Source organism: Enhydra lutris, unplaced genomic scaffold (assembly GCF_002288905.1).
Source record: "Enhydra lutris kenyoni isolate GAN:26980312 unplaced genomic scaffold, ASM228890v2 scaffoldscaffold34, whole genome shotgun sequence".
Lineage (NCBI taxonomy): Eukaryota > Metazoa > Chordata > Mammalia > Carnivora > Mustelidae > Enhydra > Enhydra lutris.
The window spans coordinates 24,774,082-24,795,224 of NW_019154118.1; the positions used below are offsets into that span (position 1 = coordinate 24,774,082).

Sequence of the window (21,143 nt, forward strand, 5' to 3'; positions counted from 1 at the left end):
TCAACAGCGTAGCTAAAATGTACAAATTCTTTCTTTTTTTAAGATTTTATTTATTTGACAGAGATCACAAGTAGGCAGAGAGGCAGGCGAGGGGGTGGGGGAGCAGGCTCCCCACTGAGCAGGGAGACCAATGCGGGGCTCGATCTCAGGACCCTGAGATCACGACCTGAATTGAAGGCAGAGGCTTAACCCACTGAGCCAGGTGCCTTAAAATGTACAAATTCTTAACCAAATTACCAGAGCTAACTGAAAAAGGAATAAAGTAAATATTCCTGTATCTATTAAAGAAACTGAATTCATAGCTAAAAACCTTCAACAACTAAAACAAATTCATCTAGTAATATGTAAAAAGGATATACATCATGCCCTAGTGGAGTATATCCCAGGAACACAAGGTTGACTTAACTTATGAAAAATTCATCAGTGTAGGGGCCCCTGGATGCCTCAGTCAGTTTAAGCGTCTGCCTTTGGCTCAGGGCATGATCCCAGGGTCCTGGGATCGAGCCCCATCTCTGGCTCCCAGGTCAGCGGGGAGTCTGCTTCTGCCTCTCCCCGCTGCTCATGCTCTGTGTCTCTCTCAAATGAATAAATTTTTTTAAAAAACTTAAAAAAAAAAAAAAAAGAAAGAAAAACTCATCAGTGTAATTCATCCTATCAAGAAACTAAAGAAAAACTCATAGGATTATCTCAACAGATGAAGAAAGAAATTTAACAAAATTCAATATCCACTCATGATAAAAACCATGAGCAAGTAGAAATTGAACAGAAAGTTGTCAGCCCATACTGAGAGCTAATATCATGCTTAATGGCTAAACAATGAATGCTTCCCCCCTAAAACCAAGAACAGAACAAGGTGTGTTCTCACTACTCCTATTCAAAATTACACTGGAGGAAAAACTACAAAACTCCTAGAAGAAAACATGGAGGAAAAGTTTTATGATGTTAGATTTGTCAATGATCTCCTGGAAATGACACCAAAGGCAAAGGCAACCAAAAAATATATAGATTACTTGTACTCATCAAAATAAAACTTTTGCATGCCTGAGTGGCCCAGTCAGTTGTCTACCTTCAGCTCAGCTCATGATCCTGGAGTTCTGGGATCCAGTCCTGCATTGGGCTCCCTGCTCAGCAAGGAGTTTACCTCTCCCTCTGCCCTCCTTGTGCTCTCTCTCTCAAATAAATAAAATCTTTTAAAAAAATTTTTTTTAAATAAAACTTTTATATATCAAAGGACACAAACATCAGAGTTAAAGGCGACCCATGAAATGCAAGAAAATGCAAACCACTCATCTGATAAGGGGTTAATACACAGAAATTATAAGGAACTCCTACATTTCAACCACAATGAAATAACCCAATTAAAAACTGGGCAAACGGGGCGCCTGGGTGGCTCAGTGGGTTAAAGCTTCTGCCTTCAGCTCACATCATGATCTCAGAGTCCTGGGATCCAGCCCTGCATCGGGCTCTCTGCTCAGCAAGGAGCCTGCTTCCTCCTCTCTCTCTCTCTCTGCCTGCCTCTCTGCCTACTTGTGATCTCTCTCTGTGTGTCAAATAAATAAATAAAATCTTTAAAAAAAACCACACAACTTGGCAAAAGATGTGAATACTTTTCAAAAGATGATATATAAATGGCCAATTAGCATACAAAAAACTCAACATCCCTAGTCATTACGGAAATGCAAATCAAAACCCCAATGAGATACCACTTCACACACACTCACATCAGGATGGCTGATACCAACACAAGAAAAAGAATAAGCGTTGGTAAGGACGCGGAGAAACCGAACACCTGTGATTGCTGCTCCGTCTGTAAAACGGGTAAAGGGACGCAGACCTTGTGGAAAACAGTTTGTTGGTCCTCAACACATTAAACAGAGAATCAGCCTATGATGCAGCGATTCCACCTCTGGATAAATACCCAAAAGAACTGAAAGGACACAAAGAGCTATTTGAACACTCCGGTTCATAACAGCATTCGTTATTCATAATACCCAAAAGGCAGAAACCACTCAAGTGTCCAATGACAGAGGAATGTCCAAATGCAGTACATACACGCAACTCAGTCTTAGAAAGGAAGTAGACCCTGAGTCGTGCCACCCCATGGATGAACATTGAAGACACGGGGGAAATGAGCACAGTAACGGATTCATAGAAGGACAAAGACTGTTACGACTTCCCTCACTGGAGGCAGCCGGAGGAGTCAAACTCACAGATACAGAAAGCAGAACGCTTGTCAAGGGCTGTGGGAAGGGGGCGCAGGGGGGAGGGGGTGTTGTTTATTGAGGACAGCATTTTAGTTTGGGAAGATGACCGAGGGCTACAAATGGAAAGTGATGGTTGCACAACAATGTGGACACACTTAATGCCACTGAACTCTATACTTAGAAAGGGTTAAAATGGTAAATTTTATGGGATGTTCATTTCACCATTTAAACGAATCATACTGAAGATCCCTGCCAATATAATACAGCAGAAAAATAAATAGGTGAAAGTCACATGGCTCACAAATGGGGGGGGGTGGGGAAATGCAGATAATATATGACTGTCTAAAGAGAAAATCCCACAGAAGCTACAACAGCGCTCCTAGATTTAATAAGTGATTTTAGCAAGGTCCCAGGAACAACATTAATGACACAAAAACCACCTGTATGATAGGAATGAATATGGAAATTGAAATTTTTTAAACTACACAACTTACAAACTACTGCAATATAAATCTAATAAAAATACATAAATTCTGTATGCTAAGAATCATAAAACACTGATTTCTTTAGGTAAAAAAAAAAACTAAATAAAGAGAGGTATCATCTTCACAGACTGGCAGACTCCATGTGGTCATGAGGTCTGTTCTTCCTGTCTTTTATGGATGGAGGTTCCTGTGATGGGTCCTGCATGACCGACCACCCCGACCTGCACGCGTGCAGGCAGCTGAAGAATGTTGCTGGTGAGACTTGTGCTGCATAAGTAACGTGGGAGCCGGCCTCCAGGTCAGAAGTGGCCTTTCTGGTCTGGACACCAAGAGCTATAAACTTGGCCTTCCATGCCCTTCAGCTCCAGGCTGGGCTGTTCCCCCACCCCCAGTGGAATCCGGGAGGGGAGGCAAAATCACCTAGACCAAGCTCCTTGAATATGTAAAGACATGATGATACAGGAATGTGACTAGCTCCAAACTGCACACAAACAAATGTCTAACTCCAAACCTTGTCTCTGCCCTACCGCCCTATACCGCCCTTATGGGGTATAGTCTCCCCAGTGCGAGGATGCTCCGTCCAGGCCTCGAAATCAAGACTCCAGCTGGGGCTTCCCCAACTGACTGGGCTGGATGCTGTACGTACCCAATTTGACGGAACTCTGTCTTATTCTCCCTTACTGCTTACTACTGCCCTCATCTATGCGTAGATTTTCCTTTTCTTCTGTTTCTATTAGATTTTTATAATATCAATGAAGTGTTTTTCCCCTTCAAAACTAGAGAGTATGGCTGCTGTGAATCTTTCCTTTAGGACACTTTCTTAATTGTTCAATACACTGAGTGCAATCCCCACCAAAATTCGGGGCACCTGGGTGACTCAGTGGGTTAAAGCCTCTGCCTTCGGCTCAGGTCCTGATCCCAGGGTCCTGGGATCCAGCCCCACCAAAATTTCAGCAGAGCTTTTTGTAGGACTCAATAAGCTAATCCCAACTTGATATGAAAATGCTGGCTAGGCCTCAGGGCATCTTCTCATCTCACTCCAAACTCTCCCTCTAGACTATCTCATCTCTAACTGTGGGTTCCATCAACACCTCTACCAAAGATATATTCTGAACATAAACTCCACTTCTTGAGTATAGTCCTCACTGGAGAGTGAAGTTTGAGAAAAGGGAGCTAACTAGAAAAATAATTCAATCAAAAGGCCAAATTATGAGAGAGGACAGTAATATGTTCAAAAAGAAAGAGGATTTCAGAGAACAGGTCAGACATAGTAAGGAGACTACAGCAAGGATTCTCTTTGTTTCAGTGAGACCCGTGGTTAGAAGTACTAATCTAAAATACGCAAACCTCCTGAATACTTAGGATGGACCACAGTGGTGAGAGACGTATCAGAGCATCCTGGGTATCACTAACCTCTTCTCTTAAACTTGTTGTGAGGATCAAGTTTGGGACACAGCCTCCCTCACACTCGGAACAAGAACAAAAGCCTGAGATGACACCTCAGAAATTAACACTCAAAGCTAAAAAGGCTTTCATTCATATGGGAACAGTGGAATATAGTGCAGGGCACTGATTAGAACACAGTTTTACCATCCACACGTGTCTTTTTTCAATATGAGAAACTGACAATAACAATACAGACAAATGTCTTTTCATTTAATTAGCAAAATTTATCTTAAATACTTTCCACGAAAAACACAGAGTTTCTAGATTTTCAGTGGTGGTTGTATTAAAAGACTTGGACATAGAGCTTCGAGTCACTTCATTAAAGCCAAACCCCACTGTCACCCACTGAACCCACTCAGAGAAAGGCTCCACCTCTGAAATTCATAAACTCAAATGTTTGTCTCTGATCACAACTTCCTTCCTTTTTGGTCTCTCAGAACTTTTCACCTAGAAATCGAAAATAGATTCCTCGGACACCCACTCTACTTATGTTGCAGTCCCTGGGCCCTATAGATCCTTTTTACTACTTTTTACCTTAAAAGTGACCTGCTATTTATGCCTAATCCAATGCATGCTTTTGTGTTTTAGCATTTCTACCACACTTAAAATGTCATACCCCTTCCAACCTGAAACTCTGCTGCTTTCACTTTCACGACACCTCTCCTTCTTGGTTTTCTTCTTTTTCTTTTAATCATGGTGAGGTTTAGGTGTCACTGATCTGGGAACTCACTGCGCCCAAACGTATCTATGTTATGGTGCCCTGTAATTTTTGGTTCACTTGATTTTTTTTGTCACTGGTCTATGAAGAACTCGAGGACAGGGATGGCTTCTTTCAACTGTGACGTTCCAGTTCTCATAGAGACAATCACTTAGGAAGTTCATAATAAAGAAAACTAAGGGCTGGATTCTGTAAGTATTTAATTTTACTAAGATACTGTTAAACTGCAAGGTCACCTGGGGGATAAAGATTCTGACCGATCTTTTGGTGACATTTCATTTCACAGAAAAAAATTTATAAATAACAAACTTCAAAACATACCTAGCCACTGTTGCTGAGATATTTCACACCAGTATTTCCTCACTGAGAGAACGTCCTTGAGCAGAATGTTGCTACAATCTGCTCCATAAATGGAACCATTAGATGAATCTTTCACTGTATCCATGATATAATTCAAGAGTTCTTGACATTTCAGTCTGGGTGCTCCTATTGAAAAATAAACAAATAAAAACATATAAATCTTAAGAAACACAGGAACACTTGGAATTGCAGCTATATGAATAATTCCTTATGGGACATTACTATGAACTAATTTCTCATAGAGCAGGAATTAGCAAACTGGGGCCCGTGGGCAAAATGCTCCCAACTGCCTGTTTTGGAAACTAAAATTTTCCTGGGTCACAGCCATGACCGTTCATTTACATACTGTCTAAGGCTACTTTCATGCTACAGCAGCAGAGCTGACTAACTGACACAAAACTGTATAGCCTACAAAGTCAAAAACATCGACTGGTCACTTTACTAAAGTTTGCTGATCGCTACAGGAATATATAGCAAAAACAATCATCCACCCCATCCTTGATAATTCACAGTCTCTGGCACTAGACCTAAAATGATCCAGTTTCTTGGTACCTTTTACGAAGAACGAACCCATTAGAATAACCAAAGATTGTAAGAAGGATGGGGTACCTGGGTGGCTGTCACTTAAGCACCTGCTTTCAGCTCAGGCCATGATCCTGGGGTCCTGCTCAGCAGGGAGTCTGCTTGACCCTCTCCCTTTGCCGCCCACCCCCAACCAATGCACTCTTTCTCTCAAATAAATAAATAATCTTAAAAAAAAAAAAAAAGATTGTAAGGAGAATATTGGGCTTTGAAAACGAAATTACTTTCATATTGTACAAAAGCATTTGTGGCATATAAATATGTAAGGCTCTAATATTTCCAGTTTTATATATTAGAGGTCCTAAAATTAAGAGTTTATTTATTTATTTGACAGACAGAGAGAGAGATCACAAGTAGGCAGAGAGGCAGGCAGAGAGAGAGAGGAGGAAGCAGGCTCCCCGCCGAGCAGAGAGCCCAACATGGGGCTTGAATCCAGGACCCTGAGATCACGACCTGAGCCCAAGGCAGAGGCTTAACCCACTGAGCCACCCAGGCGCCCTCAGTATTAACAATCTTAAAATGGCATATAACTTTTTTGTTATAAGCTATGAACAGACCACAAGTCATATATATATCTGATTATATTCTAGCTTAGCACTTTCTTATGAGGAGTTTAGCATTTTCTTATCAAACTATAGTAAATAAATACTGACACAACCGTTTATCATTTTTACTTGATTTATACCACACTCTCGGGCACTGAACCAGTGACGAAATGCACGATCACGTTCCTCTGCTATGACACCCTGCGGCCCCCTCCCTCTTACAGTCCTCGTAACCATCTCTTAACTGTAATATCTACTATATGATAACATCCCTAAGGAATTACTTAATCTCTATATGGCAACACAGCCCGGTAACTGTCCTAAATAATATTTGCTTAGTAAACATTTATTAACTACACAAATTAATGTCATGATGAAATCATATTTCCCTGCGGCCTCAATCTCAACAAATTTCCTTCCTGCGCCAAATTTGAGAAAGGTTTCAAGAATTACACTGAAGTTCTTTTTCTGAGGAAACCCGCCTCCAAGGGACAACTAAGTTGACTAAGGAGAATTTAAGGACCCTCACAAAACTTCGCATTTTACAAAGCTGGGCTTTCTATCCTCTAGGCCCCATCTACCTGGCGTGCAGAGCAGACCAACACCTACATAAAAGAATGAATGATAGCTGCTTATTGCTCCCTTCCTCACTCTCGTTTTCGAATCTCTGCCTCTTTCAGAAGACCTTGAATACCAACGCTAAGTCTGGACATGTGTTTCAGTTCCCATCAACTCCCCAACTCTTTGAAAAACACAAAGTGAGAAGACATGACAGTAACGCTCTGGTTTTGTTCAGAGCATAAAGATGCTTAACTTACAAAGTCAAACTAGAAAGAAAAGGAAGCCTCAAATAAAAACACAAACTTTCAACCACTTAAATAATCTTACTCTGATAATTTCATCTACTTATTCCTGTAACCCAACACAGTGATACTTTCACACATTTTCCAAGTGTATTTTCCAATACTGTTAATTTTGTGACTGAAGGTTTTTTCACCGTAAAGCGAAATTATACCCTGCAAACTTTTCTAGTGGGCAAAAATGGGTCCAGATATCTTTCTCTCAATAACTCTATAAGTACAAATTAAAATAGGTAAACCCAATGTAAGCAGCCAAGGGAACAAATTTTAATAAATGCAGGGCTATCATTCAGGGCAAAAGCAGGTACACAGTATTTCTGTGTAGCTTTCCTCTCCATGTGCTGGAGTCCGTGACACAGGCTTGCCCCTATCCACACAAACTGCCACCTCAGAGCTGGAAAACTGAACTTCTGCTAAACCACTGCTTTTTAGACTTAAATCTCATACCACCATTCTGAGACAGCATTCACGAGCCATCTATATCCTTCTACTTAATAATGTTTACCGACACTGGACTTTTCTCATTCTTTTTATCTTATTAAGTCTTTCACTTCAATGCCAGTATAGTTACCATACGGTGTTACTGTACTTTCGGGTGCCCAAAATAGTGATTCAATGGCTTTTCTGATTCCCAAACTAAACCTGGAATCACAAATTACTATTCACACACATTGGGTGTGAATTGTAACAAAGTCTGAGCCCAAGAGCCCCTAAGCAAACATTTCTACTTCTAGGTTTCAACATTGTAGGAAGCCCCTTTCCTTACATAGGCCTATTGCTATTGGGCACTTTGGGTCAAAAATATCAACTCTTTAAGACAACCACGGCCCCCATTCAAAGTGGGAAATACATGGCTCATGAGGAGCAAAAAACCACTGGGCATTTTTTTATTTAATCAATACTGGGCATGGTGGGTTCTGATTGCAAGAAAGCTAATGTAATCTCAAAATGAATTAGTAAAAGTAGAGAATAAAAGATATATAAGTCCTGCTCCACTCTTTACCAATCAGAATATGGCTATGATTAAGTCCTACACTTTGAGATATAATTAAACTGAAGAAAATTCAGAAGAGAGTGACACAAAAACTAGGGTCAAATGAGCTGAATAAAGAACATCTGTTTAGGTTAGAGACAACGACTCAAAGGAAATGTCAAAGCTTACTTCGGGTATCTCAAAAGATAACAAAAATTTAACAGGATTTTTCTATATTATCTCAGAAGGCAGAAGCAGTAACAAAGGGAGACAGGTTTCACCACTATTAAGGCTATTCAAAGACAGGAAAAAAAAGCTTAAAAGGTATGTTCAATCATTAGGGCTACCTAAGTCCTAGGAACAAATAGAAGGGATCCAAGAAGAATGGCAGTTGGAATACTAATTTTAATTTTTGGAGGCTATCACTCCACGCTTGCATAAATTCCTCCAAATATTTGAACCGATCATATATTAAAAACCATTACAAGTACCACAAATTAGAGTTAGCACTAAACATTTACCTCAACATATTCCAACCAAACTCATGCAACAATGACCTTTTAAACCAGCTATTTATAATAAATAACAGTACTTACTTTTATTTGCACATTTGATGAAGTACTTGACCAAACTACTGATTTCTTGCATCTTTTTCTGTCTAGTGGCTTGTGTTGAGGCTGATACACTTGGTTTCGCTGTTCTCAGACATTCTGTTTCTTTCTGAACATATTTCTGTAAAAATCTTCAAAAAACAAAGTGGAATTTCAGAATTATTAAATTCAGAATTCAGAATTATTAAATGCCTGAATTATTACAACAGTGTGAAAAATCCTTTACGCCATCACAAAGAGAATCTCTGAAGCCACCACACGGCCATCAACATACCAGCTAAAAAAAATAATTTTCTCTTTCAAGGCACAATACCAATTTAAAGTCTGTTCCACAAAGTTCTAAACTGTAACCTCCATGATTTTCTGTTGCTTTACTGTTTGTTTTTTCATTTTATAATTAAAAGCTTACAATGCTACTGAGCTCTCAGTCCTCTCTTACTTGTTATTTTGTACACAACCCAAACCTTTCCCAGGTAGGTGGCAATGTCTCTAGCTTTTGAATGAAGTCTGCCTAGAAGATATTCATGATTTGTTGGAAGTGCCAGGTGCCTATTGGACCTACCTGATTTGCTTATGCAAAATAATACTCATCTTTAGGTAGGAACCATTTTTGTGGTATTTGAAATGAACTAAGTAACCAGAGAAAAGAAACATGCATTTTTTTATGTTATCTGCACTGAAATCTGTAAGTCCATCCAATACCAAGTAAGTCGTAAAAATAAAAGTTCTAAACACTTAAGAACAAGTAAATATACTTTCCCCTTGGCTGAACATGTTATTTAGAGCTTCCCACTATTCTACATTAGTTTAAAATATTTTATTCATTTTTCCTAAGTTTTACAACCTATTCCTAGGTACAAACGGACTTCAGAGTTGAAAATTATGTCTCAATGTAAAAAGACACCAATTCTATGTGGCACTCCAGTCCAGCAATCAATTGTCCTTCCAAAGCCTGATGTTTTTAACTGCATTCCTACAGAAATTATTCTGTAATTGTTTTCTTAATTACAATTTAATATGTAGCAGTTATTCAGAGGAATATTTAAAGGTGTAAAAGTAATAACAAAGCATTTATAACTTAATTTATTCTCCAATTTGAAATAAAGTGTTCTTCTAAAATAAAGTCTTGAATGAACTAATATGAAAGGAATCCTCTTAATCTTGAGTGAGATCTAAGAACTTTCATTGAACAAATGCCTTTCTATAGTAACATCCTTTAAAAATCATATTTCAGACAAATATTAAGCACCAACTTTACATGCAAGGCACAACAGTATACAGAAAGCAAAGATAAGTAAGACCTACATATACAAAAATATCACAACAAATAAGAATGGAAGAGGAGGGGCGCCTGGGTGGCTCAGTGGGTTAAAGCCTCTGCCTTCGGCTCAGGTCATGGTCTCAGGGTCCTGGGATGGAGCCCTGCATCAGGCTCTCTGCTCACCGGGGAGCCTGCTTCCCCCTCTCTCTCTGTCTGCTTCTCTGCCTACTTGTGATTTCTGTCAAATAAATAAAATTTTAAAAAAAATAATAATAACTGAAAAAGGAAAATAAAGACAGTAAAAAAACTTGGAATGGAGTACCGAAACACAGCATCCCAATTCAAGTATTTGCTTTGTTTGGAATCTGAATGTCGATCTAAATGTTGAACAGTTTCAGGATCCCGAATCAGGCGCTTAAATTTCTCAACTTCTTTCTGAAAATGAAAAAGAACACAGTACTGGGTTGCCAATCACACGCTAACTTCAAGGAAAGATTAAGCTTCAGGAATTTACTACCCTTCGTTCGGTGGCTCTGTCATGTTCCAGTTGACGGCAGCAAATAAGCAGATCGTTCAGTGCTAAACTCATGGTGCAGAACTGCAGAAAGCACAGCACTGTAAAAAAAAAAGAAACACACGTAAATGCAAAATTATTTCAGACTGTGGTATTAACAGTCAGATCAGACTGTACAATTACATGCATACTGTAACCATAAAATTATTTTTCTTAATGTTTCCACATTCAAATGAGATTTTCTTAGAATATATCAAAACAAAGCTTCAACCTGCAAACGGGTACTAGTTTGCAATAGCAGGATAAAAACGAGCAACACATAAATTTACTTTTCTGAGACCTTTTCTAAGAAACATGATAATTCAATTAAAATGTAGAAGACCAACAGAAGACAGCCTGGTCAAGAATAAGGAAAAGAGGGGCACCTGAGTGACTCAGTCATTAAGCCTCTACCTTCCGCTCAGGTCATAGTCCCAGGGTCCTAAGATCAAGCCCAACACTGAGATCCCTGCTCAGCCGGAAGCCTGCTTCTCCCTCTCCCTCTGCTGCTCCCACTGCTTGTGTTCCCTCTCTGTCTCTCTCACTCTCACTCTGTCAAATAAATAAGTAAAACCTTTAAAAGAAAAAAAAAAGGAATAAGGAAAAGAAAGGGATGCCTGGGGGTCTCAGTCAGCTAAGTACATCTGACTCTTGTTTTCAGCTCAGGCATGAACTAGAGGTGGTGAGACCAAGCCTCTGCGATGACCGGCGCAGGGCTCAGCATAGAGTCTATTTCTGATTCTATCTCTCTCCTTCCTTCTCCCCACTCCCCACCCGGAATGCATGCACACTCTCTCTAAAATAAATTCAAAAATTTGGGGCACCTGAGTGGCTCAGTAGATTAAAGCCTCTGCCTTCGGCTTAGGTCATGATCCCAGGGTCGTGGGATCGAGCCCCAAGTTGGGCTCTCTGCTCAGCAGGGAGCCTGCTTCCTCCAATCTCTCTCTCCGCCTGCCTCTCTGCCTATTTGTAATCTCTGTCAAATAAATAAATAAATAAATCTTTAAAAAAGATAAAATAAATAAAATAAAATAAATTCAAAAATTAAAAAAAAAAAAAAAGGAAAAGGGGATTTGAGGATTTAACAGCTGACTGACCTGTTCTTAAGGATGACCAGCTGATTTAAGGATCGACTAGCTGCACTATTTAACTCTTAATTATTTAACTCTTACATGGAGTAACAAAATACATCATTTACTAAGCCAAAAGCTGGAATTGCTTAGGCTTTGGAATTGCTATGCAGGAGGTTATCAGAGCTAGTAAGCCTTCCCTAGCACTAAGTCTCAGCTGGCTTTACGGTTCTCCTCTAAAACATAAAAATTCAAGTGCAATTATGCTGCTGTTTCAAAGGGAATTAAATACTATAGTGCCAAAAATCAAATACACTTTACTGCACCTTAATGCCATTGCTGTAGCCTACCTCCTTTTAGGTTTCTGATATAATCAAACCTTCCTTTGATAACCTTTAAAAAAAAGGCCTAAGAAAAGCATTTTGTGTCATTATTTCTGACTCTTCTTACAAGAAAGCTTCGTTTTTGTTAGACTACAAGTGTTTACAAACAAAAAACTTTTTTTGTCCTTGACATATATCAAGAAGAAGGGGAGTCCTTCTCCCATCCGTTCATATAAACTCTACTCATTCTTTAAAGACCAAGTATGTTTCTTTGCTGTTGTTTAATTCAGTCTTAAAATTGGAACTGAAAGACCATGTCCAATCTTCTTACAAAGGAAGAAATCCCTCCTATAAAAGTATTTAAACACTCTCCGTAAATACTCTGAGAGCACACTACCTAAGAAGCCAACCTATTTCGTTGGTAGGTAGCTCTAATTCGCTTCTTCATTTTTACTCATTGGCTGTTGTGACTCTTTTATCCCTGTTACAACCTCCTTTACTCTGCTGTAGATTAAAGGTTGTTATTTACCAAGAGTTTGCCATGTGATTGTAAACTTCTTGAGGAAAAGGGTTATTATTTTTATTTTCCATTCCCTCTTATCTAGGACTCTTTCCCCTTCATACTCAATCGTGGTTTAAAACCCTCTTGATTGAGTCAGTAAGTAAAATAAAACTGGGATCATAACCAACACAAACACCTTAACAAGATCCATATCCAAAGAACCATAAACGTAGGCATGTTTATTCCTAAGTATACTGAAGATGTTATTTATAACATAATAAAAAATGCAAGTTTACTGACCATGTGACACTTCCAGGAAGATGCAGCCCTCAATTTTTTCTTTTTTTAAGCTGTGGTTTTTTATTCTTCCCCTTCTGTGTTCCTCTCTTCTGTTTCTCAAAGATTCATTACTTTGAAGAAAACAAAACAGCTCAGTCAGGAAACGTTCTTTCACTGATCCATACAACAATATTTACAGGGCCACTACCTGTTTGAGGTACTATGTTAGGGGTAGCCAGACACAATGAATTAAACAGACACAAATCCTTCCCTTGTGGAGTCATAACTGGTGGGGGAGAGTGACAATAAACAAGTACAGTGAAAAATCAATGCCTAATTCCAAAATATGATATAGGACCCAAAAGAGGAAAATATACACTAACAATGGAGAGGATCACTTCTGATAAGCTTCCAGGGAACATCTCAGCAGAGATTACAAAAAAGCCAAGACCTGAACTGGTGCCAATCACAGAAAGAGGGAGAGGACCAATATTTCAGAGAAGGAGACTAGTACCACCAAACGGTCCTAAGATGAAAAAGTGCATGGTGTGTTGGAGGAATTGAAAGAAAACCGAAGGAACTGAAGAGTAGTCAGCTAGAGTAAGAGAGTCAACAGATACGGTTGAATTCAATTAATACATTAACCCAGACTTAAGCCCCTCTACCAACATGCTCCTCAAACCATACATACTTCCTGAACAACAGTCTCTGAAGTGGCAAGTCCGACCTTCCTTTTTAGATCTCAATCAAGCTGATTCCTTTGCAGAATTTGAAAACGATGCCTACATCACATCTTCCTGTATGGAATTCTGCCGGTGGCATGCCATTCTCTTCTGGTGTAATAGTGTGGACTCTCTTGTTGGACTGTGCTGGTTCAAATCCTGCCCCTGCCCCTTACAGGCTGTATAACCTTGGACACATTAGCTAATCTCTCTAAAGCTCAATCTGTCACCGATAAAACGAAAAACAATACTACCTCCCTCAAAGTTACTGTTAAAGATTCACGTACGGATTTAACACAGTGCCTGGAACACAATAAATGCTCAACAAATACCACAAATCATCATTCTTCCCTTCCTCTGTTTCCTAAGTCTATCTTCAGATGGTTCCTCTTCCATTCACACCTGCAAGACTATCTCTATCTCCCTACTTCCCACCCGAGGTTCTCCCAGTGTGATCTCATCCATCCCTAAGACCTCAACATGCTGAAAATGCCCACATCTATTTCATTCAACGCCAGACCTCACTCCTATGCTTCTGAAACCTCTCACGCTTTGTGTTTTTACATACATTTCCCGGTCTGTCTGGAAGGCTCCCACCATCCTCCTCCGGGGGCAACTGAACACTCGAGGTCCCCTCGCAGAACCTCGTTAGCTCCTCTACGATCACGGTTCTCCCTTAATGATCACCCTGAGCTCTAAGAGTCCCTTTACTTCTCGGTACCTGATAAAAACAGCAGCAAACGCTCTTGAGGGCTCACCACCGGCAAGGATTATCACAAGGGAGACCGGACAGCGCAGTCACCCACATGTCTGCCAAAATTCCAAGTCCGGCAACGAAATTCTTGAGTCCGTGCTCTCCACCACGTCACTCTAGTTTAAGCCTCAGCAGATGCTCGCGGTTTAAACTAATCAAGAAAAGGGGGGAAAACATTGTTAGTCAAGTCCTCTAGCTACACCTGGACCGTACGGTGGCAGAGGAAAGGGGACGGGCAGGAGCGTGCTACCAGCACCTGGAGGAAGGTTCGAGACTAAATCCGCGAGGGCCTCGGAGAGAGGGCGCGAGAGAGTGTAGCGAGCAGGGAAGGTCCGCCCCAGAGCAGCGGGTGAGACCGGCCGTCGGGGGCCTGGCACAGAGGGGCTCGGACAGCCCAGCAATCCCCGACGCAGAAGCCGCTGCCCACTCTTCACGCTCCCCCTAACGGTGCACTCGCACCGCCAAAGTGGAATTTCCGACAGCAGCGGCAGCTGCAGCCTCGGTCCCGGGTCCACTCCCCTCCCCACACCAGCCCCTTCGGCTTCAGCCAGGTGGACACCCACTATTCCCGCTTCCGGTTCAAACGCAGCGTGAACACGCAGCCTGGGTCTCCCGAGGAAACAGTCGGGGTCAACCGGGAGCGGGTACCATCTGCTCATGCGCGCCGACCCCCGCACGCTTTGCGCTCCCTGCGCCGGCTAGCCTCAAAACACTCCGCTCGTCTGAACAAACGCGCGTGCGCGTTGCCCGCCAATGGTGTGCGACCTTGCGCTCGCCTCCCGCCCCCTGGCTCCCGCAGTGGCACCTGCATCCCACCTCCTCGCCGCCTTCAGCCCCACCCCTCCTAATAGGAGGACGGAAGTGACGACAGATCCGACGGGAACCGAGGCGGGTTTTATTTCGGCGCCTTTCTTTCTCCGGCGGAAGCGATTGGCGGACGCGAGGCGAAAGAGGCGGGACAAATTGCCGCGGGTTCAGTGCCGCCACTGGAACCGGGAGATGCGGCGCAGGAGCTGTCGCTGTGTTGGCTTTTACCTGAATCTTGTCTCTTGTGGCGGTTCCTGCTGCGGCTTCGGTCATGTTGTTACCCTCGGACATAGCGCGGCTGGTACTGGGTAAGCGCGGTCACGGGAGGGACAGGTAGTGGACCCGGCTGAGCGGGACGGAGCGACCTCTGGGGCCAAAGGTTCTCCCTAGGGTGGGGAAGCTCTGGGGCTCTGCCTCCCCGCCTGCAGGTCGAGACCTGCGGCGGTTCCCCTTGAGCCGGGCGCTCGGGTAGCGTAAGCCTCTTTGTGTGCGGCTGCTGGGCTCCCCGGAGGCTGCGTGGCGAGGGGAGGGCCGGGGAGAAGCGCGGGGCGGAACACCTGAGGCCCGGGTTCGGAGGGGGAGCCAGGCCTGCACGCCTCGTTGGGACCCCCGGAAGGAGACTTGTCAGAGCTGAGACCCGGTTAGGGAACACGAGGAGGTCCCCGAACAAGCCAGTCTCGTAGAGAGAGCTTCGCGATGTCTTTCTCGCCCCTCCAACGGCGAATTTGGGGGCGAACGGGGGTGATCTTCCCCGGCCATTCCTCACTCTCCCTCCCCGCAGTGAGTGGTCCAGCGTAGGGCGTCTGAAATGCCAGCTGCATGTTGTAAAACAGCAATTCCTCGTCTTCCTCCGGCCAGAAATTTCACGGAGGAAAATGCCTTCCAGTTGAAAGTGGGCTAGTGCTCCTGGTTCGTTTTTCCTCCATTTGAGGACGGTTGGTGTCAATGGCCTGTTGTCGGGGCGTATTGTCTGTGTGGGGAAACGGGTTGTGTGTCCCCGGGAAAAATCCAGAGGGTCGTGCTGCTAGGAGCAAGAGCCCTAGGAAGCTCAGACCCCGAGCCAGCAACGGTTTGCAGACCTCGCACGCGACATCCCCTGAAAGTAGATGGTAAACATCTCTGATGAAACTTCCCCGTAGTGTCCGCAGTAATTACTGTCGTTACCCTATTGTTAGAAAAATCCCGTTTGTCTTAATTTTTTTAAATACTCAGAGCTGTCGGGAAAACTGGCCTTTGTGCTCCGGGCTTTTGGTGAGCACATTTTGCAGGAAACAGGAGCGGGTAACGGTTGTACGGCCCCGTTTTAATTAATAGTTTATTAATGTGTGGTTAATCATCTGCACGCTTTATCAGAACTGAATTATCAATAGTTAACCTCCATCAGTCTCTGTGAGAAAAAGCTGGCTGTCTTGTAATTGTTACGTTTACTAGTATTATATGGAAACCAATTTAAAGTAGATTTTCACACTGTTCAAGGTAACATTGGTGTTTCCTCCAGGCATATAGTTTAAGGATTTTTGAGTTTTAGCAATTTGGTAATCCACTCCAGTTTCAGTAAGGATAGTCTTTAACAGGGTTTCTCACCCTAGCCCTACTGACATTTGGGGCCCGGTAATTATTTATTGTGGGGAGCGGTCCTGGGCATTGTGAGATATTTAGCAGCATCCCTGGTATCTATGGATTAAATGCCAGTAAGACCCCACTCCCACCCCTGCCCACTTAGAACAGTATAAGAACTGTCTCCAGATATTGCCCCTATGTTTTCTGGAGGGAAAATCATCCCCAGTTAAGAACAACTGATCTTAAAGCAATATGGTTTTCTACGTGGAATAATTCACACCAAATTGTATTCTCCACAAACCAGCTGCTTTGCTTGACTCCTGCTTTTTTTAATGGATAAAAATTCCAAATTCATTTTCTTACCCTAAAAATTCTTTGTCATTCGCATTCCATTTTAATTTCCACCAATCCTACTTAATATACCCCCCCATCCCTTCTTTGGGTTCTGTCATGGCTTCTGATAGAGTTTTGCTATTGATTTTGCTATTAAAAAAAAATCTGCCTAAAGCATTCATACTACATGTATTCTAAAGGAAAATATTGTGTAGTTATCAAAATTTCAAGTTGTGCAAAAGAATGTCTGATCCAAAAAAAGAATCTCCCCACACTCATTCTTCCTCAGTATTATGTGTGGAAGCTCATATCAGCACACAGATCTATAATTCCAAAACTAAGAGGCTTAAAATTGTAACAATTTCATTATTTTGTCATGATTCTTTTTTCAGTACCCCTCCCTGTCTTCACCTCTTTGTGTTGACTCCTTATAATGTTCTTTAAAGAAATCTCTGGGTGCTTAGTATGGACACTGCTAAATGCTAAGAATAGAGAAGTAGTTCCTCTTAGAGTTCACATAATTAGGTTTCTTTACCCTCAGGCATGTGCTCCTCCCACACCCGCAAACCCCAGAATGCTTTACCTAGACCTCACCACACATTCTACCTGATGCTCTATGTCACCCTTTTACAAATCAGATTCTGCAACATACCATGCTGACTTGAACTTCACTACATGTAACTAGCCCTTGCTCCTCAGCTACATCCAGCCATTGTCTCTCTTCTGTAAATATTGTACAGGCCAAAATAAAAGTGTTGCTTATTACACTTGGGACTCCACTTCGGTTTTCTCTGTATGTTGTACAACGTGCTCCATGGAATTGATCCTGCCTGCTTCTCCTGCATGATCTCAACTTTTCAATGTCCGCCCCGTGCTCTAGGCATACTAACTACTTGGAGTTTCTCCAGATAAAATCCACAGTCTCTGGAACCTTCTCTAGCAGGTGTAACTATTAGTGTCTCCTTAAGTGCTTCAACAGCATTGTACTTCACTTCTGTGAAAACCTTATCCTGTGTTATCGTTGCTTGTTTACTTATTTTTGTGAAATATACATGACATAAATATATGCAGCATTTTAGCCATTTTAAGTGTACAGTTCCGTGGTATTAAGTACATTCACATCTTTCTGCAACCATCACCATCATCTAGCTGTAGAACTTCATCTTCCCAAACTGAAACTTAACTTTTGACCTCAGTTTTCTTGATCTGGGATTAATAAGGCAGGCTTTGAAAAGTCTTGGAAGCCCCCAAAACTGTAAAGGTTTATGTCAGTTGGGGCATTTTGATGAGTGAAGGGGCCAGAACATTTCTTGGATCTCTAAATAGGTTTGTTTTTTTCTGTGTGAGTCAGAACCCATTCAGGAAAACTGAAGCCAATCTGAGTATTTAACATGGAGGGATATAATGAGGGAATGGGTTACACTGGTGATAGAAAAACGAAGAAGACAAGCAGCTTATGTGCGCCTGCTCGGAGAGTAACAACGGCAGGAAGCCACTGTGATAATCAGGAGGCCTAAGAGAAATGAAGCAGTCCAGAGGCTGGGTTCTTCCTCTGGAAGATGAAAGGTAAGCTTTTCTGGTGAAGGAACAGTAGTCCCAGAGGAGAATCTACTAAGGCCAAGAGGGAATGGGGGGAAACTACATGGCTTCTTTCAGCTGCGCTCCAGTCTCCCACCAGTGTTTCCCATTGTTTGAACACAGCCAGAAGCCAGCTGACTTGGAGCCTAGGAAACATTGCCTGAATGGGGTCAGGTTTCCCATCACACAGCTCAGAGCAAGTGAGAGGGGGAAGAAGAGATTTGAAGACAAACAGAATCAGAACTGACACACCTGAAAGGTCAAGAGCCACTGATCCTATTCACCTTTATGTATCTAAGATGTTTTAAATATTTAGTAAATATCTACAGAATTGCAGCTGTGATCATAACATTTCTTTTTTGCCTACTGAATAGGTCATTAGATTATTAACTCTGTTTTCTCTTATCCAGATTATCTTTATTATTTACTCATAAAAATATGTCATTGATGACATTTATAGCTTTTTTGGATCCTTACCCATTCTGTCTTATCAGTGGTATCTCCAGCTGTTCTCCACATATATTATGCTTTCTCCAGACAGTGCACATTCCCCAAACATGTTCTTCATGTATGCTTTTCATTGGCTTTTTTGGGATTCCCCAACCATCCTTCAAGACTCAACTCTTTATACCATTCATAATTTTCCCCAAATTGGTAATACTTTCTCAAGCCCCTCTCCTCTCATAAAATAAGTCCTATTGTCTTACCACCTTTGCTTTGTATTACAGTTACTTGCATATGTATCTTCTGGGTCCATTTAGGTAACTTCTTTATAGACAGAAACTTTGTTATTTGTGGATCTAGTAATATAAGGCGCTGCAGGTTTAGTCTTCCCAAGAATTGCTTACATTTTTAAATAATCAAAAGCTTCTGGGAAATGATAACATGTAAAGGAGGTATTTTCAGGTAGGGGGATTTGATACCTCTTGCTTTCTTCGTCATCACCTCTCTCTTTAGCTTTCCCTCCATAAATAGGAAGAAGAGAAGGCAGACTCTTGGCATCTCAGTTTCTAAAATTTGAATACTCTAGATGTAGTTAGGGTTTTATCTTTCCTTCTCTTTTCCAGCTATATTTCCCTTCAGTCTATTTAACTTGCTACTCATTTCTACCTCCACTGAAAAGCAGGCAGAGGACAATATTAAGAAAAAAGGACACTCAGGCATGCTTTCTTACCTATTTGTACATCTTACTAGGTTTACACAAAAGATAGTTATTTTATTCTAAAGGTGTTTTTAGGGAAAAAAAATGATCACTAACGTTAATTGAAGAGTAATTATTTGTATTCTAGTAAGAGATCATTGCTCCCTCTTTTGTATTTTCATTGTAACATTTGAGATTTGGAATAATTTAGACCTAAAACTTTCCCCTGTTATTCTGATAGAGAATTGATTACAATCAAGTATTTAACAATGATAAATAAGATTTTTACAAGTAGAGAAGTGGCTATATATATAGTTAATATTGAAGTACTCAATAATTTACAGCGTTGTTTTGGAACTTGTAAGACAAAAGTAAAACAGATTACATCAAGTCTAATCTAAAATAGGAACTCTAGGGGCACTTGGGTGGTTCAGTCAGTTAAGCATCTGACTTTTGATCTCAGCTCAGGTCTTGATCTCGGAGTTGTGAGTTCGAGCTGCGCATTGGGCTCCATGTTAGGCACGGAGCATACTTAAGAAATAAATTATAAAAAAGAGGTTGTCCCTGGTTGGGACAGTCATTTACACATCTGACTCTTGGTTTTGGCCCAGGTCATGATTTCTGGGTCAAGAGATCGAGCCCCAGGTGGAGCTCTACACAGACTTTTCTGGAGATTATATACCCTTCTCCCTCTGCCCCCCCCAACTCTGCTCTTGCTCTCTCAAATAAATCTTTAAGAAATAATAAAATGGGAACTCTAGATTGCCCAATATTACGCATGTTTTTTGTTTTGTTTTTTAAAAACTTTTGTGTATATTTGTGTGTGTTAAAGAATTTATCTTTAAGTAATTTGTATGCCCAATGTGGGACTCCATCTTAAAACCCTCCGATCGGGGTGCTTGGGTGGCTCAGTGGGTTAAAGCCTCTGCCTTCGGCTCAGGTCATGATCCCAGGGTCCTGGGATCGAGCCCCGCATCGGGCTCTCTGCTCAGCGGGGAGCCTGCTTCCTCCTCTCTCTCTGCCTGTCTCTCTGCCTACTTGTGATCTCTGTCAAATGAATAAATTAAAAAATCTTTAAAAAAAAAAAAAAAAAACCTCCGATCAACAGTTTCACATTCTACTGACTGAGCCAGCCAGGTGCCCCTGAAGAATTTTTTTTTTTTTTTTTTTTTTCATCTAAAGCGATCATCAACCTGGATGGTATTCTAATTCACCATCCAAATCAATTAGTCTAGAATAATTCACCCCACCTTCAGGACCACTTGGGCTGTGTAATTTCAGAATGCTGTGGGGATTTGGGGTTTTCTCCTTTTCATGTAACCACCCGTAGATCCTGGAAGAACCATTTAATGTCTTCTGTTTCCTCTTCTGCAAATTGAGAAAGCCCAAGGTCCATCTCAGATCTAAATTTTGTGATTCCTGAATAAATCTGCTTGCAGAGGCACTCGTTAATGTCTCTAGGAGGGCTCCCAGTGC

General features: G+C 41.6%; 2 protein-coding genes across 11 annotated transcripts in view; one reads left to right on the plus strand and one right to left on the minus strand.

Moving 5' to 3' along the window:
• The window catches only part of LOC111153730 (ATM serine/threonine kinase), a 125,724-nt gene extending 110,766 nt beyond the window's left edge, over nt 1-14,958 (minus strand). Inside the window, exons 1-7 of one of the 6 annotated variants that reach the window (XM_022512915.1) lie at nt 14,812-14,840; nt 14,216-14,399; nt 12,794-12,903; nt 10,563-10,660; nt 10,368-10,480; nt 8,770-8,915; nt 5,175-5,339 (exon numbers count right to left, since the gene is read on the minus strand). In XM_022512915.1, the coding sequence (XP_022368623.1) occupies nt 5,175-5,339; nt 8,770-8,915; nt 10,368-10,480; nt 10,563-10,634 (496 nt within the window). In that variant the 5' untranslated portion in view covers nt 10,635-10,660; nt 12,794-12,903; nt 14,216-14,399; nt 14,812-14,840. Of the gene's footprint in view, nt 1-5,174; nt 5,340-8,769; nt 8,916-10,367; nt 10,481-10,562; nt 10,661-12,793; nt 12,904-14,181; nt 14,400-14,504; nt 14,714-14,775 lie in introns of those variants that run through there. The other 5 variants (XM_022512913.1, XM_022512917.1, XM_022512918.1 and 2 more) reach the window with 5 other exon arrangements.
• Nucleotides 14,959-15,182: 224 nt separating this feature from the next.
• Nucleotides 15,183-21,143, plus strand: part of LOC111153680 (protein NPAT) — a 68,243-nt gene continuing 62,282 nt past the window's right edge. For all 5 annotated transcript variants that reach the window (XR_002641026.1, XR_002641025.1, XR_002641027.1 and 2 more), the window contains exon 1: nt 15,183-15,363. Coding sequence is in view for 1 of the 5 variants with exons in the window: in XM_022512834.1 (XP_022368542.1) it covers nt 15,327-15,363 (37 nt within the window). In the remaining 4 variants the exon portion in view is untranslated. The remainder of the gene's footprint in view (nt 15,364-21,143) is intronic.